General features: G+C 39.5%; 1 protein-coding gene across 13 annotated transcripts in view; it reads left to right on the top strand.

Moving 5' to 3' along the window:
* The window catches only part of EIF4G3 (eukaryotic translation initiation factor 4 gamma 3), a 354,292-nt gene that overhangs the window by 102,639 nt on the left and 224,352 nt on the right, over positions 1–27,301 (top strand). For 8 of the 13 annotated variants that reach the window (XM_018055179.1, XM_018055175.1, XM_018055165.1 and 5 more), the window contains exon 1: positions 22,646–22,769. The exons of 1 other annotated variant lie outside the window; for it this stretch is intronic. In XM_018055179.1, coding sequence (XP_017910668.1) covers positions 22,744–22,769 — 26 coding nt within the window. In that variant the 5' untranslated portion in view covers positions 22,646–22,743. Of the gene's footprint in view, positions 1–22,640; positions 22,770–27,301 lie in introns of those variants that run through there. 4 more of the 13 variants (XM_018055176.1, XM_013974607.2, XM_013974613.2 and 1 more) reach the window with 2 other exon arrangements.

Here is a 27,301-nt window from a genome sequence, read left to right as displayed (position 1 = left end):
TAAACAGTGAAATATTACAATAGCTGCCATTTTGGGAATACTTTTTATATAACAGGCATTGTGATACATTTTATCTCATTTAGTGTGTTCAGAGAATCTTTACTGAATCTTCAAGATACTCCTTATTTTTCATTTTACAGAGAAAAAAACTGAATTTAGGTAATTTGATTCTATAATTTCTGTGTGGTGGAGCCAGAATTTAAACCCAGGTCTCCGTCTGAAAAACCCATGCTCTTTTTTTCAAAACTTTTTATTTTTGCATTGGGGTATAGCCAACTAACAATTTTGTGATAGTTTCCAGTGAGCAGCAGAGGGACTCAACCATAAATATACATATATCCATTCTTCCCCAAATTCCCCTCCATCCAGGCTGCCATTGAGCAGGGTTCCCTAGGCTATACAGTTGGGCCTTGTAACCCGTGATATTTTAGTAATGCTGTTAGGCCTACGTGTACGATAACTTTAATCAGTTTACCCTCTGCTTGTGTTACTTGTTTCAGACTGTTTGTCTAGAAAGTGATGGTCTTTGACGCATCCTCAGAATAGAAGCGTACAGCACATGTTTCATGTTACTTGGTGTACACAGCAGCTTAATATTGTGACTTTGATAATGAGATTGTATTTATGTTTGTTCCTAGTTCTCATCTTGGATTTAAAAGCAGAATTCAGTTACCTTGTTCAGTTAGAAGAATGGCTCATTATCAGTAAATGAAGATCAGGAGAAAGACAGACAGCCCATAAGTAGTACAGTGGGAAATGATTGCTGCTATTACAGTTGTTAAATCTATACTGGTCATCTCCCAACTCACCCAGCCATGTCTGTGGTAGGAAGTTAAGAGCTTTGATAGTAGTGGGAATCTTGAACAGATAAAAGCCATCACTTCTCATGTCAGTTTTCAGTGGTTCCTCTTCTGGATAGCAAATGGCCTGCTGCTGCTGCTGCTAGTAAGTCACTTCAGTCGTGTCCGACTCTGTGTGATCCCATAGACGGCAGCCCACCAGGCTCTGTCCCTGAGATTCTCCAGGCAAGAATACTGGAGTGGGTTGCCATTTCCTTCTCCAATGTGTGCATGCATGCTAAGTCGCTTCAGTCGTGTCCGACTCTATGCGACCCTGTGGACAGCAGTCCACCAGGCTCCGCTGTCCATGGGGTTCTCTAGGCAAGATTGTGGGTTGCCACTTCCTTCTCCAAGCAAATGGCCTACAAAATATGTATTTCTTGAAAAATTAAGGAGTTAATTTCATGCTTATGTGGAGTGCTTTTTATTATAAGTAAAGGTAGTTTAATGAATGACTGGACTCACAGAGAACTTCCCATCACTCTGTTCATTTCCCCAAGGCGGTCATCCCTAACTGCCTGGCATTTTAGTATTGAGTCAGGAAAGGACCGTGGAAGCTTAACACCATTTTCTGGGCTACTATTAGCAATGAGTGAAATAAAAATTTACTTACTTTCTTGGCCTGCTCCCTTTATACTCCTGTAAGGCAGCACTGGCCACCTGAGTCATATGCCAAATAGCCATATTGCAAATAATGAGATTTGGCAGAATTAATAATATGGTCTAATGTTTATACATAAATGTGTAAATGGCCACTTATGTGCAAGTTCTCTCATAAGTACGCCGTAAGTCCTGTCCCTGTCCAAATAATGAGGTAGTGAGAGTCACTGTGGTGGTTAGTCTTGGTGGATGCAGGGCGAGAGAGGACCGCATGAACCTTCCTCTGCTACATCACTGGCTTAAGTAGGATTTTATAGGTCAGTCTGGAAACCTAACTGCCGAGTTCCAAAAGCAGATTTGCTCACTATAAAATTTACGTGTGCCTGCTAGAAAAAAAAAAGAAACTCAGAAGTATAACAGGAAAAGACGACCCCTGTCTGGCTACGTACAGGGCCATCCCACTCACTCCAGCATGTTTCTTCCAGTTGTTTGCTGCATTCTTAAGAAAAAAATACTTCTGAAATCAGCGTACCACAGTTTAAAATTATTGGCAACTTCTCATTAAAAAGTCTTTCTAAATATGTATTTTAGGGATGCAGATACCCATTCCCCCAAGGAATTATGTAGTTTTTTTTTTTTTTTTACTGTTATAAATATGTTTAAACAAGTGACTCATTGCTTTACTTTTTTGCTGGCTAAATAATACCAATTAAGAAAAAAGTCAGAAAATAAAGTAAAGAGAATGAAAATCAGCCATTATTTCCCAGAGAAATCTTTACATGTGGAGAGAATTCTTCATATGTTTTTTACCCATATAGACCTATATAAAATATACACATATAAACTAAGTTGTACACATGTAACTTAAAGGAGATTTTTGTTCATGCTTGCTTGTAAGTTAAATTTTTATCCTAGCATATCGTATATATCATTTCATGTCAAGATAGAATTACACATCATTTATTGAACTGTGATTTGTGTTTAAATACCAGAACTAATCTTTTGGCTGTGTTGGGAAGAAGGCACTTTTAGGAATGGAGATGTTTAAAATAAGAATATTACTTTGTGCTATGATTTATATAACTAGTCATTTGTTCATGGACACTTGTGTCATTTCTATATTCTTGCTTTCATGAATAATATAAATAATACTGTGATTAGCACCCTTGCCTTTTTGATCTTTATTTTGCTAATTTCTTCATGAGTGTAAAATAGCTGATTGACATTTATCCATCTGTTTAATGAAAACAGAGCAGTGGAGTACATATGATTTTTACAAAGCTAATAATATAGAAAGGTTTATGAAAAGAAAGAACCTGTTCTTCAGCTCTGTTCTTATCCGTCAGAGGCAGCTGCTTTTAATTCCTCTGGCCTTACCTCTGCTATCTATAATGCAGTTTTTTACTGTTATTTGATTTGTCATTATCCATTGACTCTGCTTCAGTAAGTGGTGTTTCAGTTTCTTTTACAGTCTTTCTTTTTCCATTTCCTCTCAGTATAGTCAGGTTCTTGGTCCCATTACAACTAAACAACATGCAGTTTGGATACTTGATGAACAAGTCGTACTCTAAAGATGAAAAAGAGCAGTTTTTGTTTTAAAGGAGAATGATAATCCCCGTGAATCTTTCTTGTGAGATTCTCAGGAGTTCCCACGTGGCCTGTAAATAAAACAGACGAAACCTTGGGGAAACTCTTTCTATATCTAATCCACATGTAGAGTTTTAGGTATGTTGTCAAGTCTTGTCTCAAGATTTTATTCATTGCATTATCCAAACCTGAATTATATTAAGAATAATAAAAATTTGATTCTAAGGAGGATGGGAATCCTTTTTAGAGCCTGTAATCATTTCCTTAAGGAATATATCAGAAGATATAGGAATTTACTTTATTACGCAGTCAATTCTTTTAGTCAGTGATTCAGTATTGCATTTTAATTTTGTTTTACTTTTGATGGAGATTTCATGATCTGTTGTTTGTTTTTCTGTACTTTTTGCTAATTTGTTTTTGTGGGCGGTATCAACAAAGCCAGATTCAAGTGAATTAAGAGCTTTGTTACCTAATGAATATGCCTCAACTGATAAAATCTCTCATGTTATAACTAAAATGACCTAAAACTCGTTTATTTCATCTTAATTTAATGCTTTTGTATTCCAAGAATAGTTACTGATCTTATACATATGTATAAATGCAAACTCATGATACCCATGATTAAGATACCCTAGATGTTGAGTTAAACTGTATATTTTGAAAATAATTTGTTTCTATAAAGGTCTTCATAAACTTCCTGTTTAATTTGTGGGTGGCTTCCAGGTTTTGTGTATCAAGCGCTCTGTTAGGTACTCTCCAAAATGTGTCTGTAAGCTTGCATTCATCCCTCTTGCGATTTCTATTTTACAAGGTAAGAAAGTGGGACTCTCGAGTTATTTGCCTATAGTAACACACCTGTTAAAGGATAGAACTGAAGCTAGGTATGGTCATGTGTTCTCCCATTTTATTTTCAGTACCTCAGTTTCTCACATGGAAGAAGGATGCTCAGTCACTAAATAATGTCTGAGTCACTTGTGACCCCGTGGACTGTAGCCCGCCATGCTCCTCTGACCATGGGATTCTCCAGGCAAGAATACTGGAGTGGGTTGCCATTTCCTTCTTCAGGGAGTTTTTCCAACCCAGGGATAAAACCTGCGTGTCCTGCTTGGCAGGTGGATTCTTCACCACTGAGCCACCAGGGAAGTCAATGGAAGAAGAATAGATAAAAACAAAATGAATAGTAACTGAGATAGAAATTTTGAACATAGAGTTTGTTATTGGTGTCACCAAAGCCCGTGCTCTGAAGTTTGGGTTAGGTGAATAGGATAAACTATGTCTAGATCTGCCTTGTCTTTCCTGTACTTAGACCTGAATCTTTGTAAGTTTCCTGTTGATTCCTTTGGATACTGTGCTGTATTGCGTGGAGAGACCATAACTTATCTCTGCAGCTCTTGATTAAAGTTGTTACTTCTCAGATTGGCCCTTTTACGTTGGTTCCCATGTGAAAATCATCTTTCCCATTACTACCCCGTTTGCTTCCTCAGCTCTAGATTCTGTGTCTGTCTCTTATCTTTGTTGAGACGTTTGAATATTGTGTAATTCACCCATTCAAAATGTACAGATATTGGATCTTGGCATGTTCAGAGTTGTACAGTCTTCTCCAAAAGCAATTTTGGGACATTTTCATCACCCCCCAGAAGAAACCCCTGTGTCCTGCATTGGCCCATCGCTCGCCAGCACCCCGGCTCCGGTGCTCGTGCGTGTGCTCAGCTGCCTCAGCCGTGTCCGACCCTTTGCAACCCCGTGGACTGTAGCCCGCCAGGCTCCTCTGTCCGTGGGGTTCTCCAGGCAAGAACACTGCTGTTGGTTGCCATTTCTTTCTCTAGGGGTTCTTCCCGATCCAGGGATCACACCCCTGTCTCTTACTTCTCCTGCATTGCAGGCAGATTCTGTCTGAGCCACCTGGGAAGCCCTGTCCCAGGCCTCGACAACTGCTGATGTACTTTCTGTCTCTGGTCGACTTGCCTGTTGTGAGTATTTCACATAAGACTTGCTTCTCTTAGCATAATGTTTTTGTTGCTCAATAGTATCTATTGTAAGGATATACATATAATCTTTTCATCAGTTCATGCATTCAGTTCAGTCGCTCAGTTGTGTCTGACTCTTTGAGACCCCATGGACTGCAGCATGCCAGGCTTCTCTGTCCTTTACTATCTCCCTGAATCTGCTCAGACCCATATCCATTTAATTGGTGATGCCATCCAACCATCTCATGTTCTGTTGCCCCCTTCTTTTCCTGCCATCAATCTTTCCCTGCATCAGAGTCTTTTCCAGTGAGTTCGGTTTTTGAATCAGGTGGTCAGAGGATTGGAGTTTCAACTTCAGCATCAGTCCTTCCAATGAATATTCAGGTTTGATTTCCTTTAGGATTGACTGGATGGATCTCCTTGCAGTCGAAGTGACTCTGAAGAGTCTTCTCCAGCACCACAGTTTGAAAGCATCAATTCTTTTGTGCTCAGCCTTTTTATGTTCCAACTCTCACATCCATACATGACTACTGGAAATACCTTATCTTTGACTATACAGACCTCTGTCAGCAAAGTGATGTCTTTGCTTTTTTAATACGCTGTCTAGGTTTCCTGCTAGTAAGCAGTCATCTTTTAATTTCATGACTGCAATCACCATCCACAGTGATTTTAGAGCCCAAGAAGAGGAAATCTGTCATTGCTTCCACCTTCTGCCCTTCTATTTGTCATGAAATCATGGGACTGAATATCATGATCTTAGTTTTTTGAATTTTGAGCTTTAAGCCAGCTTTTCACTCTCCTTTTTCACCTTCATTAAGAAGCTCTTTACTTCCTCTTCACTTTCTGCCATTTGAGTGGTGTTATCTGCATATGTGAGGTTGTTGATATTTGACTCTGCGATCCTGACTCCAGCTTGTGCTTCATCTAATCCTGGCACTTCACATGATATTCTTTGTATATAAGGTAGATAAGCACAGCCTTGACGTACACTCCTTTCCCAGTTTTGAATCAGTCTGTTGTTCCATGTCTGATTCTAACTGTCTTTATAGGTTTCTCAGGAGGCGGGTAAGGTGGTCTGATATTCCCATCTCTTTGAGAATTTTCCAGTTTGTTGTGAGCCACACAGTCAAAGGCTTTGGCATAGTCTCCTGTACAGTGTCACGAACCTCAGTCCATAGTTCATCAGGCACTCTATCTATCAGATCTAGTCCCTTAAATCTATTTCTCACTTCCACTGTGTAATCATAAGGGATTTGATTTAGGTCATACCTGAATGGTCTAGCGGTTTTCCCTACTTTATTCAATTTAAGTCTGAATTTGGAGATAAGGAGTTCATGATCTGAGCCACAGTCAGCTCCTGGTCTTGTTTTTGCTGACTGTATAGAGCTTCTCCATCTTTGGCTGCAAAGAACATAATCAGTCCGATTTCGGTGTTGACCATCTGGTGATGTCCATGTGTAGAGTCTTCTCTTGTGTTGTTGGAAGAGGGTGTTTGCTATGACCAGTGCATTTTCTTGGGAAAACTCTGATTAGTCTTTGCCCTGCTTCATTCTGCATTCCAAGGCCAAATTTGCCTGTTACTGCAGGTGTTTCTTGACCTCCTACTTTTGCATTCTAGTCCCCTATAATGAAAAGGACATCATTTTTGGGTTTTAGTTTTAAAAGGTCTTGTAGGTCTTCATAGAACTGTTCAACTTCAGCTTCTTCAGGGTTAGTGGTTGGGCCTAGACTTGGATTACTTTGACATTGAATGGTTTGCCTTGGAGACTAACAGAGATCATTCTGTTGTTTTTGAGATTGCATCCAAGTACTGCATTTCAGACCTTTTTGTTGACCATGATGCCAGTCCATTTTTTCTGAGGGATTCCTGCCCGCAGTAGTAGATATAATGGTCATCTGAGTTAAATTCACCCATTCCAGTCCATTTTAGTTCACTGATTCCTAGAATGTCGACGTTCACTCTTGCCATCTCCTGTTTCACCACTTCCAATTTGCCTTGATTCGTGGACCTGACATTCCAGGTTCCTATGCAATATTGCTCTTTACAGCATTGAACCTTGCTTCTATCACCAGTCACATCCACAACTGAGTATTGTTTTTGCTTTGGCTCCATCCTTTCATTCTTTCTGGAGTTATTTCTCCACTGATCTCCAGTAACATATTGGGCACCTACTGACCTGGGGAGTTCTCTTTCATCAGTATGCTATCATTTTGCCTTTTCTTACTGCTCATGGGGTTCTCAAGGCAAGAATACTGAAGTGGCTTCCCATTCCCTTCTCCAGTGGACCACATTCTGTCATCTTTCGGTTACCTTTTGTCTTTAAAATTCTGAGATTCTGACTTTGGTTTAGTTTTAGTTTGAGACATTACTGATTTGTCCTACGATAACCTTGTTTATTCTTTAGGGATTCTGAGTGGAGAAACTAGCCACATTGATTCCATTGAGAGGGTGAGCACTGTCTTGGTGGTGGTGGTGCTGGTTTATTCGCTAAGTCTGACCCTTGTGACCCCTTTGCCAGGCTCCTCTGTCCATGGAATTCTTGAGGCAAGAATACTGGAGTATGCAACAATTAACACTGACTAAATAGATCCCTTTGGTTTATATATTGCAAGGTTTTTCATAGTTTTTATTTGCTAGTTTTCATAGTTAGCTTAGAGACCATGTGAAAGTTCTCTATGAACCTACTTCTAAATTTATCCTCCTCAGCCCTGACCCCTCTTTTCAACTTGGATTCAAATACTGAAATGGCTGCTTAGCCATTTGGATGTCTGTTAGGCATATGTTGCTTTTGATTGTCGTTTCCCCTAAGTCTGTTCTCCCTGTCTCACAGGACTGCACCCACTTAATATTTCAAGCCATAAACTTAAAAGCCATCATCTGTTTTCGTATAGTTATCCCTTTTAAATATATATTTTAAAAATTATTATATCTTTCATTAGTATTTTGTTTTCTTCAGCCCTGAAGACAGAGATTTTAGAATCTTACTCACCTGATTTTGTATCCCATGCACCAGTGTGTGACATAAAATTTGTTCTCAGTAAATACATATTAAATAAATGAATCAGTCAATCCTCATTCCTTTCTGTCCCTTCTTTTCAGTCAAGTCAATAGGAATTTTGTTTGCTCTGCCTTTGATATACAACCCAAATTGTTCCAACTTCTTTTCATCTTTATTTTTACTGTTCTAAGCTACCATTAGTTTTGGCCTAGTTTATTGTGATAGCTTTTAAGCTAATTGTTTCCATTCTTATGTTCTTTTCATAAAGCAGCCAAAATGATCTTTGAAAACATCAGATCTGCTCATGGTCCTGAGTAAAATTTTCTATATATTCCACTTATCAAAGTCCTCACCATGCTTAATAAACCCTTAAGCAATATTGCCTCTACTGCCATATCTTTTTAGCTTTGGAATGGGGGAATTACTCCCAACCCCACTTGGAACTGTTCAGTCATTCCTGTTGCATGACCTTGTCAAACTTTCAGGGTCTTACACCTGTCATTTTTCTGCCATGTGAGTTCTTTCCCTAGTTTTTGTTATTACTGTGTAAGAAGTCACCCCAGAATTAACAACTTAAAATAGCACCCATTCATTATCTCATAGATTAGGTGGGTCTGTGCTGTTAGGGTGCTCTGCTTAGGACTATGCTGAAATTAAAGTGTAAACAAAGAGTGGAGTCTCATGTGAAAAGTGAAAGTGAAAGTCGCTCAGTCGTGTCCAACTCTTTGCTACCCCATGGACTATACAGTCCATTGAATTCTCCAAGCCAGAATACTGGAGTGGATGGCCTTTCCCTTCTCCAGGGGATGTTCCCGACCCAGGAATTGAACAGGAAGTCTCCTGCCTTGCAGGCGAGTTCTTTCCCACCCAGCTGCACCTTCCTTCCCTCCTCCTTCTGCCCTCATCTCTTTCCCTCTGTCTCTTTGTCTCACTGTCCCCCCACCGCCCCACACACACTCTCTTGGATTTCCCTTTGTCTCTTCCTCCCGTCTCTTTCTCTCTCTTTTCCCCTCTCTTTCTCCCTTTCCTTCTCTCCTCCATTTTTTCATCGCATCTACCAGGGCATCATCTCACGTAAGGCTTGGGATTCACTTCCATACTCATTCGGAGTGTTGGAAGACTTTATTTCCTTGTGGTTGTTGACCTGGGTCCTTGTTTTCTTACTGGCTGTTGGCTAGCAATTGCTCTCAGATCCTCTCAGGTTCCCTTCAGGTCCTTGCTGTGCAGTCCTGTCATAATCTGAAAGGCTTAGTCTTTAAGAACAGCAAGAGAATCTCTCTCTGATTCACTGTATTTTAACCAGCTCAGCTAAAAAGTTCAGACCCACCCAGGGGAATCTCTGTTGATTAACATGAAGTCCACTGTTTAGTTAACCTATCACAGGAGTGATATTCCATCATGTTCACTGGTATATTAAGGGGAAAGAATTATACAGCGTATGTGCACCAGAGACAGGAATATTGAGAGCCGTTTTAGAATTCTGCCTACCACAGTTTGCCCTCTGGCTGGGAAGGATTCACACATAGTATCCTCTCTTTGTTACCTTTGATTCCTAGACATGTTTCTGAGGGCAGGTGTTTTTTTTTTCTTATTTTTATTTAGTTGCTACTGATTTGTGGTAGGTAGTCAACATTGAAAAAGTAGCTGATCTGTTTTTCTTTCAGTTGTTTCCATTGCCAGTTACTAATAAATATGAAAAGAAACAATCCTCAGAATTGAACTTAGAGAGTCCAGTACTTAGTCCATGATAGAAGTGTCAATGGTAGCATCTATTTGCTTGAGTAATTAAGTATTACTTGACTTATCTGAAATTGCCTTTTTGAAACATGTGAAAAAAACCTTGAATTTCAGAAATTCCACATGGTTCAACCTAATAAGTGTAGCTAAGAGTAGAGCAAAGAGGAAGTGATTACTTTCTTTCTCTTTTTCTTGGATTTTGGAAGGAGTTTGGCAGAAATAATGTCCGACTTTGAAAAAAATGTCATGATACATAGTAAATTTTTTCTATTATACACTATATTGTTCCTTTTGAATTGACTAAATCAGCTTTTATTTCCCAATATTTGTAATTAAAAATATCTCTAAATATTGGGAAATAAATAATCTGAAGGAAGAAGTAGGATGAGATGAAAAACTCACCAGGAGCGGGGGAGAAGCTGCTTGAGATTCTCATAGAGTATTGAAATTAGCCAAGTAAGAAGGCAGTCCAACCAGTCCATCCTAAAGGAAATCAGTCTTGAGTATTCATTGGAAGGACTGATGGTGAAGCTGAAGCTCCACTGGTTTGGCCACCTGATGCAAAGAACTGACTCATTGGAAAAGACCCTGATGCTGGGAAATATTGAAGGTGGGAGGAGAAGGGGATGACAGAGGATGAACTGGTTGAATGGCATCACCGACTCTGGGAGTTGGTGATGGACAGGGAAGCCTGGTGTGCTGCAGTCCATGGGGTTGCAAAGAGTCGGACATGACTGAGGGCCTGAACTGAACTGAACTGAATTGAACTGAACTGAAGAAAAGCTTTGGAATCCTTCCAGTCTACCCCAAATTGAACTTGGTCATTTCCATGTGGGAGTTGCAGCTGTTGAAACGCTTTTTGATGATTTCACTAAGTAAACTTCATCTTGGGATAAAAAATTAAGGGATGACTTCTCAGACAAACTACGTATTGTGTTTACCTTTATAGGAATGAATTTTTTTTTGCTGAAAACATTATTATTTCTTGGCAGGAATGTCTTGGAATTCTTTTGATACAGATTCAGTTGTTACGTTTTTAAGTGCTGAGATTTTATTGCATATATTGGGCAACATATGCATATGTAGATGCAGTGAGTAAAAATATATTTTATATGTGTGTGTATAATGTTTACCAATATATCTATATTCATTCATACCTGTCTAGAATTCAGTCATAAGTCTATATGGGAGTACTTCCTTAAAATAGAAAGTTTATTCTTTGTAGTTTTGCTGATTGGAAAATTCTGAATAAATTCATCACCGTTACTATTTTCATTTTTGTTTTATTACCTTGTTGTTTCTGTTAGTACATAAAGTGACAGAGATAAAAGAATACTATAGCTGTTTATAAGACATTCAGAGGAAATGGGCACATGTTTACTGTATAAAAGAGATAATTTCTCTTTCGGGAGCAAAAGGCAGCATGCTTGCTACTGTCCATTATAAAAGATTCAAGTTCCCTAAGTTCAAGGTTCCTTTCAGGTAATGCAAGTCACCACATGAACACAGTGTCTGTGTTATCCTGAACCTCAGGTTCAAAGTATGGTACAGAGGTACTCTGCTGCTGTTGTTGAAAGTAATAAATAGTTCCTCATTTCGTCCAAAGGAAAAAAAAAAGAAAAGTCTACAAAGTTTATGTTTCAGTGATGATCATGAGGTACGCCTGGAGCCAGGTTCATGCTCTGGCTGCCTGTCCTCCTCATGTATCAACATGCTTTATGTGGCTAGTACCGTGTTTTCAAAGTCAGGAACATTTTATTAAAAATATTTAATGTTAGTTTTTCTTGAAAACTTGGAAGATATTGCATGACTTGCTGGAAATTCTGAATGGTGGCGCTTGGCTCCTGCTGAGCGTGTCGTTCCATGTTGGGGACGGGTGTTCACTCCAGCTCTCTGTAGACCTCATTCCCTGGTGTCTACACCTGGCTGTTTTTTTTTTCCCTACATACGTTTCCTGCACAGTATTTCCATTCCTCTTGGGTCAAGAGAATGATCATGTTCAGGAAACTTTACTTTTTAAATAGCTATGATTTGAAATTGTAGTTTATGTGTTACAGCTTTTAATTGGCTGGAATATTTTATCCAATCAGGTAATTTAGTGCCGAACTAATCACCTTTCTATTTCATCAACTTTATACTTACTGACTAATCTTAGTTTCCATGGTCTTTATGGTTTAGCTTTACATTTTCTAAAGATTCTTCAAATTACATTGCTCAGTAAACAACAAATAGCATTGATTTTATAGGAAATGGTTTTAGGTAAAACTTTTGAATGAAATTTACTAGCTAGTTGAAGTTTTTACTCAGTCAAAATTTTAGAGGTTTTCTTTCTTTTTTCCCTTCATTTATTTTTTGTTTAGACCACAGCCTGCAGCATGTGGGATCCTAGTTCCCCATCCAGGGATCTTCACCACTGGACTGCCAGGGAAGTCCTGAGATATTCTTTTAGTTTATTTTCTTTTTATATTCTTTCTGCTCTTGTAGAACAGCAATATAATTAATACCATTGTAACTAATACTTTAACCTAGGTCCTAAGTAATTTGCTTGTTTTTGTTTCTAATCTTTTTTAGGGAGTTGAAGAGAATTACACATGCATGAAAGTGCATAAAACATAAATGTAGAGTTTAACAAATAATTTTAAAGCAAAAACTGTCTCACCTCCCAGGTTTAAAAGAATAAAACATAATATGGTCTTTTCTGATCTCTACTCCTTCTCTTCCTGATATAGATGGCTTAAAAAAATTTCCTATTTTTGTTTATGGTGTTGCCATTCACTTATGTATTTCTAAATTAATATAGTCAAATTTTGTTTGTTTTGGAACATTTTTGGAATCATATTCTGTATTCTGTGTTCTTTTTCACTCATTAACATTTATGAGAGTCATTCAAATGGTGAAATGTTGCTCTAGTTTTTAATTTGATTTCCATACAGGAAAATATTTCATTACTGATTCATTCTCCTGCTAATGAATGTTGTGTTATCCAGTTTTGGGTAATAAGAACAGTGCAGCTATGAATATTTTTGTAAACGTATCTTGGTGCATGTTTTCCTGTTTTCTCACAAATGTATATCTACAGAGAGCTAGGCTGTGCGACAGAGGTGCTGTACCAACAGTGCTATAAAGCCATTATCCTCCAAGAAAAAAGAGACAAGAAAAAAGCAAAATAAGAAGTAAGCTATGGGGTATACCTATTTTCAAAGGTATTAGCTAGTGTCAAGTTCTTTCCCAGAGAACTTTTACCAGTCTATATTTCCACAAGCATATGAATGAGAATTTTGGATGTTCCATATTATTGCTAATGCAAAACTATAATATGCATAAAAAATGAATATTTCTCGGCATAAAATCTTTTAACTACAGTGTGCATGCACACACAAACACACTGTCCCTGTCTGCATACCAAGAAATGATTGATTCAGTTCAGTTCAGTCGGTCAGTCGTGTCCAACTCTTTGCAATCCCATGAATCGCAGCGTACCAGGCCTCCCTGTCCATCAACTGCCGAAGTTCACGCGAACCACGTCCATCGAGTCGGTGATGCCATCCAGCCATCTCATCCTCTGCCGTCCCCTTCTCCTCCTGCCCCCAATCCCTCCCAGCATCAGGGTCTTTTCCAATGAGTCAACTCTTCGCATAAGGTGGCCAAAGTATTGGAGTTTCCCTTTCAGCATCAGTCCTTCCAGTAAACACCCAGGGTTGATCTCCTTTAGAATGGACTGGTTGGATCTCCTTGCAGTCCAAGGGACTTGCAAGAGTCTTCTCCAACTTCACAGTTCAAAAGCATCAATTCTTCTGTGCATAGCTTTCTTTATAGTCCAACTCTCACATCCGTACATGACTACTGGAAAAACCATAGCCTTAACTAGACAAACCTTTGTTGGCAAAGTAATGTCTCTGCTTTCGAATATGCTATCTAGGTTGGTCATAACTTTGCTTCCAAGGAGTAAGCGTGTTTTAATTTCATGGCTGCAGTCACCATCTGCAGTGGTTTTGGAGCCCATAAAAATAAAGTCGGGCACTATTTCCCCATGTATTTCCTATGAAGTGATGGGACCAGATGCCGTGATCTTCGTTTTCTGAATGTTGAGCTTGAAGCCAACTTTTTAACTCTCCTCTTTCACTTTCATCAAGAGGCTTTTTAGTTCCTCTTCACTTTCTGCCATAAGGGTGGTGTCATCTGCATGTCTGAGGTTATTGAGCTTTCTGCCCGCAATCCTGATTCCAGCTTGTGCTTCTTCCAGCCCAGCGTTTCTCATGATGTACTCTGCATAGAAGTTAAATAAGCAGGGTGACAGTATACAGCCTTGACATACTCCTTTTCCTATTTGGAACCAGTCTGTTGTTCCATGTCCAGTTCTAACTGTTGCTTCCTGCATACCTATTTCTCAAGAGGCAGGTCAGGTGGTCTGGTATTCCCATCTCTTTCAGAATTTTCCACAGTTTATTGTGATCCACACAGTCAAAGGCTTTGGCATAGTCAATAAAGCAGAAATAGATGTTTTTCTGGAACTCTCTTGTTTTTTACATGATCCAGCGGATGTTGGCAATTGATTAATTTTGCTTAAATAAAGTATTGTATAAAAGAGAAAAATCTTTGTTGCTTTGGACGTAATTAGTTATCATAATTAGCTATTTTATAGTTCTGCTCCCAGCCTTCACAGTTGAGATGGTACTAATAATAATGAAAAAACTTGTTTTTTTCCTCAATAAATGAGAACTTCTTGCCACTATATTCAAAGGACATAGGTTATAACAATATGATTTCAAAAAATGTCTTGCCTGTGTTCTCTTCTAGGAGTTTTATGTCTTGTCTGATATATAACTCTTAAAGATGTTTTGAGCTTTTTAATGTACAGCCTGAGGGTATGTTCTAACTTCATTGATTTGCATGCAGCTTTCCAACTTTTCAATACCACTTGCTGAAGAGACTGTCTTTTCCCCATTGTATATTCTTGCCTCCTTGTTGAAGATTAATTGACCATAGGTGTGTGAGTTTATTTCTGAGCTCTCTATTCTGTTCCGTTGGTCCATGTATCTGTTTGTGTGTGTGTTTGTGTGTGTGTGTGTGTGTGCGCGCACGCGCACCAATACTCTGCTGTTTTGATTGTTGTGACTTCATAGTGTTGTGTGAAGTCTGAGAAAATTATGCTACCTGCGTTGTTCTCCTTCCTCAGGATTGCTTTGGCAATTGTTAAGTGTTTTATGGTCCCCTGTAAATTTTAGAAGTATTTGTTTTAGTTATATGAAAAATGTCATGGGTAGATTGATAGAGATCACATTGAGTCTATAGATTGCTTTGTGTGACATGGACGTATAGTGATTATATGATAATATTCATTTACTATTAATTTCAGGAAAGATTTGTTTTTTTTTGTTTGTTTGTTTTATTTGAGTTAAATACATGTATTATACAGTCCATGGAATTCTCCAGGCCAGAATACTGTAGTGGGTAGCTGTTCCCTTCTCCAAGGAATGTTTCCAATCCAGAGATCTATCCCAGGTCTTTTGCATTGCAGGCAGATTCTTTATCAGCTGAGCCAGCAGGGAAGCCCCTCATCAGCAATTATAAAAACATTTTCCCACATTAGGATTTTTTTACCTGGGTAAATTTAATCTTTGTTTTATCATAATGAATTGGAGAATTAACCTGACATTTAATATAGCTAACATATTTCACTGAGAGAATTTTCATCATAGTGTTAAAAATATGTATCTATTTTGATGCTTTGCTTTAGTAAAATATCAAAATATTTACTTCTAAAGTATGTGAAGTAAGAATATAAATTTATAAAGCCTTGTTAGTGAGAGATTTGCATGTAAGAACTCTTCATTCTGGTTATTAATTTTTCCTAAAGTAGATGTTTAGATAGCATTTTGATTTTTATCCTTTGAAAAATTGCCCTGATGAGATTTATAAATGCTATAACATTTCATGGTAAACTTCATGCCCTTATAAATGTAATTTTGACTTGAAATTGTAAACAAAGTTTTCAAAAAAATCATAAAACTATTTGAAAAGAAGGAAGAAGGACTTCCCTGGAGGTCCATTGGTTAAGACTTCATGCTTCCAATGGTAGGGGGTGTAGGTTTGATCCCTGGTCTGGGAACTAAGATGCCACATGCCACATGGCCAGAAAAAAAGCAGTAAAGAAATGAAACACAATTAATTTTGGTTTTAAACGTTGGTCCCTTTTTACCATATTTGTGTCTCTTCTTAACCTGTAAGCTTTTGAGTGTACTAGTTCTCCACGAGTCTGTTTTATTTTTGCTTTGGGAACGGGTAGCTGAGCCTCTAGGTATTCGTGTCTGTTTTAGATAGACATAACCTGCCAGTGTAACCTGCCAGACATAACCTGCCGAGAATACACAGAAGAACTATACCAAAAAGATCGTAATGATGCAGATAACCACGATGGTGGCTCACTTAGAGCCAGACATCCTGGAGGCTGTAAGTGGGCCTTAGGAAGCATCACTACGAACAGAACAGGTGGACGTGATGGAATTTCAGCTGAGCTATTTCAAGTCCTAAAAGATGATGCTGTGAAAGTGCTGCACTCAGTATGCCAGAAAATTTGGAAAACTCGGCAGTGGCCACAGGACTGGAAAAGGTCAGTTTTCATTTCCAATTCCAAAGAAAGACAATGCCAAAGAAATGCTCAAACTACCGCACAATTACACTCATCTCACATCCTTGCAAAGTAATGCTCAAAATTCTCCAGGCAAGCCTTCAACAGTACGTGAGCCGAGAAATTCTAGATGGTCAAGCTGGATATAGAAAAGGCAGAGGAACCAGAGATCAAATTGCCAACGTTTGTTGGATCGTGGAAAAAACTAGAGAATTCCAGAAAAACATCTATTTCTGCTTTATTGACTATGCCAAAGCCTTTGACTGTGTGGATCACAACAAACTGTGGAAAATTCTTAAAGCGATGGGAATACCAGACCACCTTACTTGCCTCCTGAGAAATCTTTATGTAGGTCAAGAAGCAACAGTTAGAACTGGACATGGAACAACAGACTGATTCCAAATAGGAAAAGGAGTATGTCAAGGCTGCATATTGTCACCCTGCTTATTTAAATTGCATGCAGAGTACATCATCTGTAATGCCCGGCTGGTTGAAGCACAAGCTGGAATCCAGCTTGCCAGGAGAAATATCAGTAACCTCATCCCAATTCCAAAGAAAGGCAATGCCAAAGAATGGTCAAACTACCGCACAATTGCACTCATTTCACAGGCTAGTAAAGTAATGCTCAAAATTCTCCAAGCCAGGCTTCTGCAGTACGTGAACCGTGAACTCCCTGATGTTCAAGCTGGTTCTGGAAAAGGCAGAGGAACCAGAGATCAAATTGCCAACATCCGCTGGATCATCGAAAAAGCAAGAGAGTTCTAGAAAAACATCTATTTCCGCCTTATTGACTATGCTAAAGCCTTTGATTGTGTGGATCATAATAAACTGTGCAAAATTCTGAAAGAGATGGGAATACCAGACCACCTGACCTGCCTCTTGAGAAATCCGTATGCAGGTCAGGAAGCAACAGTTAAAACTAGACATGGAACAACAGACTGTTTCCAAATAGGAAAAAGAGTCCGTCAAGGTTGTATATTGTCACCCTGCTTATTTAACTTCTATGCAGAGTACATCATGAGAAATGCTGGACTGGAAGAAACACAAGCTGGAATGAAGATTGCCGGGAGAAATATCAATAACCTCAGACATGCAGATGACACCACCCTTATGGCAGAAAGTGAAGAGGAACTAAAAAGCCTCTTGATGAAAGTGAAAGAGGAGAGTGAAAAAGTTGGCTTCAAGCTCAATATTCAGAAAACGAAGATCATGGCATCCGGTCCCATCACTTCATGGGAAATAGATGGGGAAACAGTGGAAACAGTGTCAGACTTAATTTTTGCGGGGCTCCAAAATCACTGCAGATGGTGACTGCAGCCATGAAGTTAAAACACGCTTACTCCTTGGAAGCAAAGTTATGACCAACCTAGATAGTATATTCAAAAGCAGAGACATTACTTTGCCAACTAAGGTCCATTTAGTCAAGGCTATGGTTTTTCCTGTGGTCATATATGGATGTGAGAGTTGGACTGTGAAGAAGGCTAAGCGCCAAAGAATTGATGCTTTTGAACTGTGGTGTTGGAGAAGACTCTTGAGAGTCCCTTGGACTGCAAGGAGATCCAACCAATCCATTCTGAAGGAGATCAGCCCTGGGATTTCTTTGGAAGGAATGATGCTACAGCTGAAACTCCAGTACTTTGGCCACCTCATGGGAAGAGTTGACTCATTGGAAAAGACTTTGATGCTGGGAGGGATTGGGGGCAGGAGGGGAAGGGGACGACCCAGGATGAGATGGCTGGATGGCATCACGGACTCGATGGATGTGAGTCTGAGTGAACTGTGGGAGTTGGTGATGGACAGGGAGGCCTGGCGTGCTGTGATTCATGGGGTCCCAAAGAGTTGGACGTGACTGAGCGACTGAACTGAACTGAACAGATATGAAGATGACACCACCCTTATGGCAGAAAGGGAAGAGAAACTTAGATGAAAGTGAAAGAGAAGAGTAAAAAACTGGCTGAAAACAGTCAAAAAGCAAAGATCACGGCATCTGGTCCCATCACTTCATGGGAAATAGATGGGGAAACAGTAGAAACGGTGTCAGACTTTATTTCTTAGGGCTCCAAAATCACTGCAGATAGTGACTGCAGCCATGAAATTAAAAGACGCTTACTCCTTGGAAGGAAAGTTATGACCAACCTCAACAGCATATTCAAAAGCAGGGATATTAGTTTGCTGATAACAGGCCATCTAGTCAAAGATTTTTCCAGAAGTCCTGTTTGGATGTCAGAGTTCGACTATAAAGAAAGCTGAGCACCAAAGAATTGATGCTTTGAACTGTGATGCTGGAGAAGACTGATAGGAATCTTTTGGACTGTGAGACCAAACCAGTCAATCCTAAAGGAAATCAGTCCTGAATATTCATTGGAAGGACTATTGCTGAACGTGAAGCTCCAATACTTTGGCCACCTGATGAGAAGAACCGACTCATTGGAAAAGACCCTGATGCTGGGAAAGATTGAAGGCAGGAGGAGAAGGGGATGATGGAGGACGAGATGGTTGGATGGCATCAGTGAGTTGTTCGTCATGATGTTGAGGCTCTGGGAGTTGGTGGTGGACAAGGAAGCCTGGTGTGGTGCAGTCCATGGGGTCACAACAAGTCAGACACTACTGAACGACTGAACTGAACTTGCCAATGCAGGAGACATAAGAGATGCAGGTTCAGTCCCTGGGTTGGGAAGGTCCTCTGGAGGAGGGCATGGCAACCCACTCCAGTATCTTGCCTGGAGAATCCCATGGACAGAGGACCCTGGTGGGCTGTAGACAGAGAGTTGCAGAGAGTCAGACATGACTGAAGCAACTTAGTGTGCATGCATGCAAAGCATTCTAGGCTTAAATTACCAAGGAGTAGACTTTCTTCAGAGCTTCTGACTGGCTGAGTGAATTCTAGGAAAATTTAATGTCATTTAGAAACCACTTTCATTTCTCCCTGGGTAGAATTTTTAACTCTGTTGTAGAATTCAGGGGATCTATGAACTGGGGTTAAATATCTCAGTAAATGTTATAATTTCTTTGAGTTATGAATGTGGGCAGCAACTGCCATTAGTTACTATTTTCAATACAGTTATACAGAATGTATATTATATCACAAGTTTGTCTTAATGTATTAATACCCATAATTCAACATAATTGGTTTTTGTAATCTATATTTGCATTTAAATATAGGATGATAGGAAGAAGTTTGTTTCTATCAGATTGTAAAGGATTCATGGCTTCACTCACCCTAAGGAGAATGAATTCTTTTATATTAGATAACCTCACCACCAGTCCCTCCCATCAGGAAGATCACTGTTGCCTCTTCGCCTCCTCCATCAGAGGGCAGGCAGAAGCAGCCAGAAAACCTCAGCTCCACAGAGACTTAAACAAAAGCCACATTACAGAAAGTTAATCAGCATGAAAAAGCAGGAAGTTATGTCTCAGATGGGAAGATGGGGCTTACCAGGTGGTGTTAGTGGTAAGGAACACGCCTGCCATGCTGCAGACATAAGAAATGAGGGTGCGATCCGTTGGTCAGGAAGATTCCCTGGAGCAGAAAATGGCAACCCACAGCATTCTTGTTAGAGAATCCCATGGACAGAGAAGCCTGGTGGGCCATAGTCCATAGGGTCGCAAAGAGTCAGACATGACTGAAATGACTTAACACACACAACTGCAGAATTGCCCTGTATTCATGGAGGTTAGCCAAATTGTCAGTGCTATTATGGGTTAGACTGTGATAGAGTTGGGTAAGATTGTTAGATGCTAGAAAGGGGCCAGAGTAAAGTGGTTTCATACCTGTCAAAGGCTGATGGGTACTTTATTACCCATAAAAAGTGGGGGAGACATGATTTTTATTTACATAAATACATATGCTATTTTTTTGATTGTTCAAGTTCATGACTGTTGAACTATATGAGAATATAAAAATAGTAGGAAAAAAAACACTTGCATGCTTTCTGTTAAGATCTTTGTGTATCATCTTTATAAATCTTTTTTAATATGATATATATATACTTTTCAGTATGTGTATTAGAGATATCAAGGGAACATTTCATGCAAAGATGGGCTCGATAAAGGACAGAAATGATATGGACCTAACAGAAGCAGAAGATATTAAGAAGAGGTGGCAAGAATAACTTCTGTACACAGAAGAACTGTACAAAAAAGATCTTCACGGCCCAGATAATCACGATGGTGTGATCACTCACCTAGAGCCAGACATCCTGGAATGTGAAGTCAAGTGGGCCTTAGAAAGCATCACTACAAACAAAGCTAGTGGAGGTGATGGAATTCCAGTGGAGCTGTTTCAGATCCTGAAAGATGATGCTGTGAAAGTGCAGCACTCAATATGCCAGCAAATTTGGAACACTCAGCAGTAGCCACAGGACTGGAAAAGATCAGTTTTCATTCCAATCCCAAAGAAAGGCAATGCCAAGGAATGCTCAAACTACCGCACAATTGCACTCATCTCACAGGCTAGTAAAGTAATGCTCAGAATTCTCCAAGCCAGGCTTCAGCAATACAGGAACTGTGAATTTCCTCATGTTCAAGCTGGATTGAGAAAAGGGAGAGGAACCAGAGATCAAATTGCCAACATCCGCTGGATCATCGAAAAAGCAAGAGTTCCAAAAAAACATCTATTTCTACTTTATTGACTATGTGAAAGCCTTTGACTGTTTGGATCACAATGAACTGCAGAAAATCCTGAAAGAGCAGTGAATACCAGACTACCTGACCTGCCTCTTGAGAAATCTATTTGCAGACCAGGAAGCAACAGTTAGAACTGGACATGGAACAACAGACTGTTTCCAAATAGGAAAAGGAGTCCGTCAAGGCTGTATATTGTCACCCTGCTTTTTGAACTTATATGCAGAAGTACATCACAAGAAGCGCTGGGCTGGAGGATGCACAAGCTGGAATCAAGATTGCTGGGGGAGCTATCAGTAACCTCAGATATGCAGATGACGCCACCCTTATGGCAGAAAGTGAAGAGAAACTAAAAAGCCTCTTGATAAGAGTGAAAGAGGAGAGTGAAAAAGTTGGCTTAGAGCTCAACATTCAGAAAACGAAGATCATGGCATCCGGTCCCATCACTTCATGGGAAACAGATGGGGAAACAGTAGAAACAGTGTCAGACTTTATTTTTCTGGGCTGCAAAATCACTGCAGATGGTGATTGTAGCCATGAAATTAAAAGAGGCTTACTCCTTGAAAGCATAATTATGACCAACATAGATAGCATATTCAAAAGCAGAGACACTACTTTGTCAACAAAGGTCCATCTAGTCAAGGCTATGGTTTTTCTAGTGGTCAAGTACAGAAGAATTGATGCTTTTGAACTGTGGTGTTGGAGAAGACTCTTGAGTGTCCCTTGAACTGCAAGAAGATCCAGCCAGTCCATTCTAAAGGAGATCAGTCCTGGGTGCTCATTGGAAGGACTGATGCTGAAGCTGAAACTCCAATACTTTGGCCACCTCATGCAAAGAGTTGACTCATTGGAAAAGACCCTGATGCTGGGACGGATTGAGGGCAGGAGGAGAAGGGGACGACAGAGGATGAGATGGCTGGATGGTATTACTGCCTCCATGGACATGAGTTTGAGTGAACTCTGGGAATTGATGATGGACAAGGAGGCCTGGTGTGCTGCAATTCATGGAGTTGCAAAGAGCTGGACACGACTGAGCGACTGAACTGAAATGATATATATGTTTATATATGCACACATATTTACACATAAATACACATATGGAAATATGTTTATGTATATTTAGATGTGCTTTTTTAGAAACAAAAATGTGATTATGCTGTATAAGTAACTTTTTTTTGTCAGATTTATTGAGGTATCATTTATTTAAGGTGAAATTCACCTTATTACAGTCCTATGTATACTTCCATTGTTTTTGACAGGTACAAAGAGATATGTAATGTGCCTACAGTCATGATCTAAAACAAGTTATGTCACTCCCTGGTATATCCTTGTGCCCTTTTTGTAATTATTATTTGCTCTTGTAATCATTTATTGATATTTCCTTTTTGGTCTTTTTACAAAATAACAAATAAATGGCATCCTATAGGATGATGTTTCTAGTCTGGCTTTTTTCGTTTATTTTTTTCCTTTAAAAATTTTAATTTTAAGTATGCTTTGAGAATCTTTTATCAAGTGGATAAAAATATTCATTTCTCTTTTTTTATACTAATTTCATTTTTTCAATTTTGAAATTTTAAGTCTTTAATCTTATTTTATTCTTTTGCAATATTTATTAATACTGAGTTACTAATAGTCTTACTAAATACTGATTTTTTCACAGGTAACACAAGTAGCAAGACAACCGGGACCCCCGACCCCTTCCCCTTACTCAGCACATGAGATAAACAAGGGGCATCCAAACCTTGCGGCAACGCCCCCGGGACATGCATCGTCCCCTGGACTCTCTCAAGTAAGAAAAACCTGAATTTCCTAAAATAAATTTCCATTTAAAAGCCGAATTTTTCTAAAGCAAACTTTTAAACAAACATACAACATTAGTGGAAGAGAAATTTTAGTTTTATCTTATTTCTGTTTTGTCTTACTACATTTTTTAGACAAACCTCCCGTAATGGTGGCTAGTAACAGTTTTACTCATTTCATTTCTGGAGTCATTCAGAATAAACTTTCAGTGATAATTAGGTTTTTTTGTTTGTTTTTTTTTCTTTTGGAAATTAGAATATAATCCTAAAGTTCTTTAAAAATCCCATAAAGCGTTTGTTTGCATTTCAGTGTGTAATCTGGTCGTCTTGCTTCTTCTCGCTTTTTGATGGATTGTTGGTGGTTATTTTCTACTTTTATAACAGATATGATGCCTTTTCCTCTTAGTAATTTTTGTTGGTATGATTTTGTAAATAGGTTATTAAAATTGCCAGGCTTAAAATTTTGTTGAACTGTTAGAGTAGTGAACTCCTTAGTTTATTTCCAGTTACCAGGCACAGGAGACACTGACACACTGTTTTAATGTGTCCCTGTGGGTTCCCTGCATGTTAAGCCCTTTCCCAAGAGGTCTTTCAGCTTGTACCAACTCACCATTACATGTTTATTTGATCTTCCTTGTGGTTAACAGTGTTATAGAATTAGGATATCTCTTACTGGAATATAGACATAGTCAAGACAGTATCTTTGAATCATGCTATTTGAGATTATTAATTTTATAGCTAATAACCATTCCTTTTAATAATGAAAATTAATTTTGTAACTTGTTTTCAATTTGGGCCTTTATCTTTTATTCCTTTGAAGAGCTTGAATAAGAAGAGGAAGAATTACTAATAATAGTGCTAAAGGCTGGCGATTATAAGCTAAGGGCTGATGAACGGTCGTTTAAACTATAGAATGTTTGGAGAAAGAATGTACAGTATGCCAAAGCATAAGTGAAATGGCACCGTTCGTGCTCAGATGGTAAAGAATCTGCTTGCAATGCCAGAGACCTGGGTTCAGTCCCTGGGTTGGGATGATCCCTTGAAGAAAGGCAATGGCTGTCTACTCCAGTGTTCTTGCCTGAAGAATTCCATGGAGAGGGGAACCTGGTGGGCTGTAGTCCATGGGGTCCCAGAGAGGCACAGCGGAGCGACTAACACAGCTGCCACTGCTGCTGCTACGCTTATACTCAGTCTAAGTCACTCCCGTTTAATTCTGAGCTTTAAAAGTAAAGCATGTCAAAGTGAATTCTAATTGTTTAAGATGTTTCTAATGTTGGTTTTCATGGTACAGAAGAGAGCCATGCAAGCTCTTTATACGGTGTGTTGGTATGTGTCTCAGGAGAAAAGAAACACTGGGTAGTAGTTTGGGTAGGGAAAGTTTCGTATAAAGGGTGATTAAGTATAATAGGGATTGGAGTAGTGAGAGAGAACCTTAAAGAATGCAAAAATAACGAATGTATAGAGGAGGTGCTTTTCTTGGGGCTAGGTTAGAGTTCCCCTGAAAATTCTTCTTCACCCTGTTACCAGAGTGCATGGCTATGATATACCTAATAGTAGAGAAGACATGGTGTCAGTAATGTCATACCAGTGGAACGTGCTGGAAAGCCGTCTATGGAATGTTGAGGAAAGCCTGCGTCTCTAGCACCAGTTCCTTTAGCCAAGAGCTGCTGTGGAGCACAATGAATCGAGGCTCTGTAAGCAACTCTCCTTGCCACGGACACTTCAGATAGCCTGAACCTGGAGCCTAGGTCCTATGTGGTAGAGAAGCTTGGGTTGCAGCCTGAACTTACTGCAGAGGCTCCTTTGTTTCTTTCCCTCAATCAAAGTTGGAAACCTCCCAGGTCACTTTGAAGGTCCATTGTGGTGTCTCACACTCAAATGTAATGTATGTTCTCTCCAAAATCTAAACAGAGGTCTTCACCGTATGCCTCTTTTTTCTCATCCTAGTGCTGGGTAGGAGACTGCACCAGGCCCCCCCCACCCCCCACCTCCCTTGGGCTGAGATCGGCATGATGTGGTTCTCTGAATGGTAGAGAAGTTGTTGTGGTACTACATCAGTGGAACTTACTAGAAATCTGCTCTCTGGAATGTGCCAGAATTCTGCCTTCTAAGGTACTGAGGGGAAACTCTGCACAGGGCAGTTTCTTAGTGGAGGCACTCTGCTGCAAAGCAGCCTAAGGGGGTTCCTGGGGTGGCTGTCAGCCACTGGGCACTGCTGGCTGCTGTATCCTGGGAGGAGTGGGAGGCAAAACCCTTCCCTCTTGCAGTGTCTTTACTGTGTCCTTTACTGAGAAACATTTACATTGTGCCAGATTCATTTTCACTGTCCTGGCAAACAAGTTGAATTTTGAGCTGAAAGGCAAGCAGTCAGTAACTGGCATGTAAGTGGAATAGCTTAGTTTTCCATTTCAAATTCTTACTGTTCCCAGTTGGTGACTTGACCTCAGCAGTTTGCCCAAGGTGCTTAAGTGTTCTGAAAGAGGGCGGCTTGCAGATGCATAGTTTGCATTTAAGGAAACTGCTGCGATCTTGCAGTGGTCTCAGTTGTCGAGCCCACCAGTGCCTTTCTATATGCCATTTTATTAGTTGCTTTTAGAAGTCAGAGTGTGTAAATCCCAAGAAGAAGGGTTACCAGATCTTACCTTGGTTTTCCTTTATGGTCTGTTTTGTTATCATCATTCTTCCTGATTTGATGGATGAACCCAGTACATCACATCTCATTCACTACCCGCTTTTATACCCGCTTTTCAGACAGGGGAGGCAGCCTTATAATGGATTTATTTGTCTCCTAACAATGTCTTAATGTCTGTTGATAGAGTTGAGGAAATCTTTCTAAATTGACATACCTGGAAAATTGCGGTGTTTTGTGGGAAACTCAATATCCTTAGGTTTTAGTAGTTAACATGTTTGTGGATCATGATGGAAAGTAGAGCCTTCAAAATAGTGGGAAAAATATTACAGGCTTAGAGTCAAATAGACTCCACGTTCTGGGACTTGATCTCTCAGTTTCTGGTTATATGATGTTGGATAAATTATTCAGTATCTCTAGAACTTGGTTTCTTCATTGCTATATGGGGGAGAATTAGAATTCTGCTGCTCTTCAAGAGGGTTTTTACCAAGATCATATAAAATCTTGCCTCAGAAGAGGACACATGTATGCTTTCAATAAGTGACACTTGATATTTTTGTGCATTTCCAACTTGATTCTTTTCAGGATGTGTGTGTGTGGGTGTGTGGCGGGGTCCAGCCCCGGTGGATTCAGGGTGATTCGAAGGTGGGGGAATGGAGTCGGCGTCCTTGGAAAAATACATATTTAATCACAGATATAGAGAGATTAGAAATGGATAGTGTAGTAGGAAGATTAGTGGAGAAAAAGAGGCTGAATAACTTGGATTACATGAAATAGCATCCATGCTCCAGATGGGAATTCAGCCAGAAAAACGGGAGCAAGAAAGAAGCGACATGGGCGAATCAGTCTTTCCGGAAACTGATCCGTTTTCTTTATTTTTAGGTTTGCTTGTATACCTTTTGTTACATAGAGGGATGAATACAGAGTCACTTGGGGGTCAGCAGTCCTGACCTTTATCAAAATCAGGTGCTTTACATAAAAAGTTCTTAGGGATTTTATGATCCTTTCTTTCTGATAACCAAAAACTTATTTTTTCCAAGGGTGTTTTTTCTTAAACCAGGCACCATCCTCCAAGTAAAGTTACATTCCTATAGGGTGAGGGTGTGGTGAGTTACAATCAAGAAAGGAATTTATTTTACCCAAGGTTAACATGATTAATCTTAAAGGTTAATACCTATTTCTCCTATATGCTTAAAGGTTAATACTTATTTCTCCTATATGTTAGTTATATTCATTATAAGGGTAGGGAACATGGAGATTTAGCAGCAAACATCAGCCCAACAAATGAAAAGCCTTTCATCAATGCTCCCCTTAAGATCTATTTAGTCTGAAGATAGTGATAAAGTTACATTTTTACATAACAAGGACACAGTGATTTATAACAAAGCACAGTGATCTATTACAAAAGAGAAAATCCATTAGCTCAAAAAGTCTAGTATTGCTAACCTTAAAAACTACTATATTTCCTTTTCTATATTCCAAATACATTGATTAATATATTCCCAGGTGCTTAAGGATATGGAGGCCTGGCGGCAATCATTGACTCAAGAAGAAGAAAAGGCCCTATGCTAATCAAGACTCTCAAAATACTCCAAAACTCTCTGTGCTGTTTATGGTTAAGAGGTAGTAAACAATCATGTGGGTAGTGGCAGGAGTATGGATAATCCTGTCACACAAGCTAGTCTGTTAGCAGAGAGGTTTGACATCCTTGAGACATCCTTGTCCGACCTGGAGGAGGGAATTAGCGGCAATTATTGACACAACAAATGAAAAACCCTTCGCCAATATAATTCCTAACCAACCCACTATACTAATAATTTCTAACTTCCCAAAAGAATTTGCCTTTAGTAAGTCTGAAACATCTCATGCCTCTCAGATTGGGAGGCTGTAATC

Source organism: Capra hircus, chromosome 2 (genome assembly GCF_001704415.2).
Source record: "Capra hircus breed San Clemente chromosome 2, ASM170441v1, whole genome shotgun sequence".
Taxonomy (NCBI): Eukaryota; Metazoa; Chordata; class Mammalia; order Artiodactyla; family Bovidae; genus Capra; species Capra hircus.
This window is presented reverse-complemented; position numbering and strand designations above follow the sequence as displayed.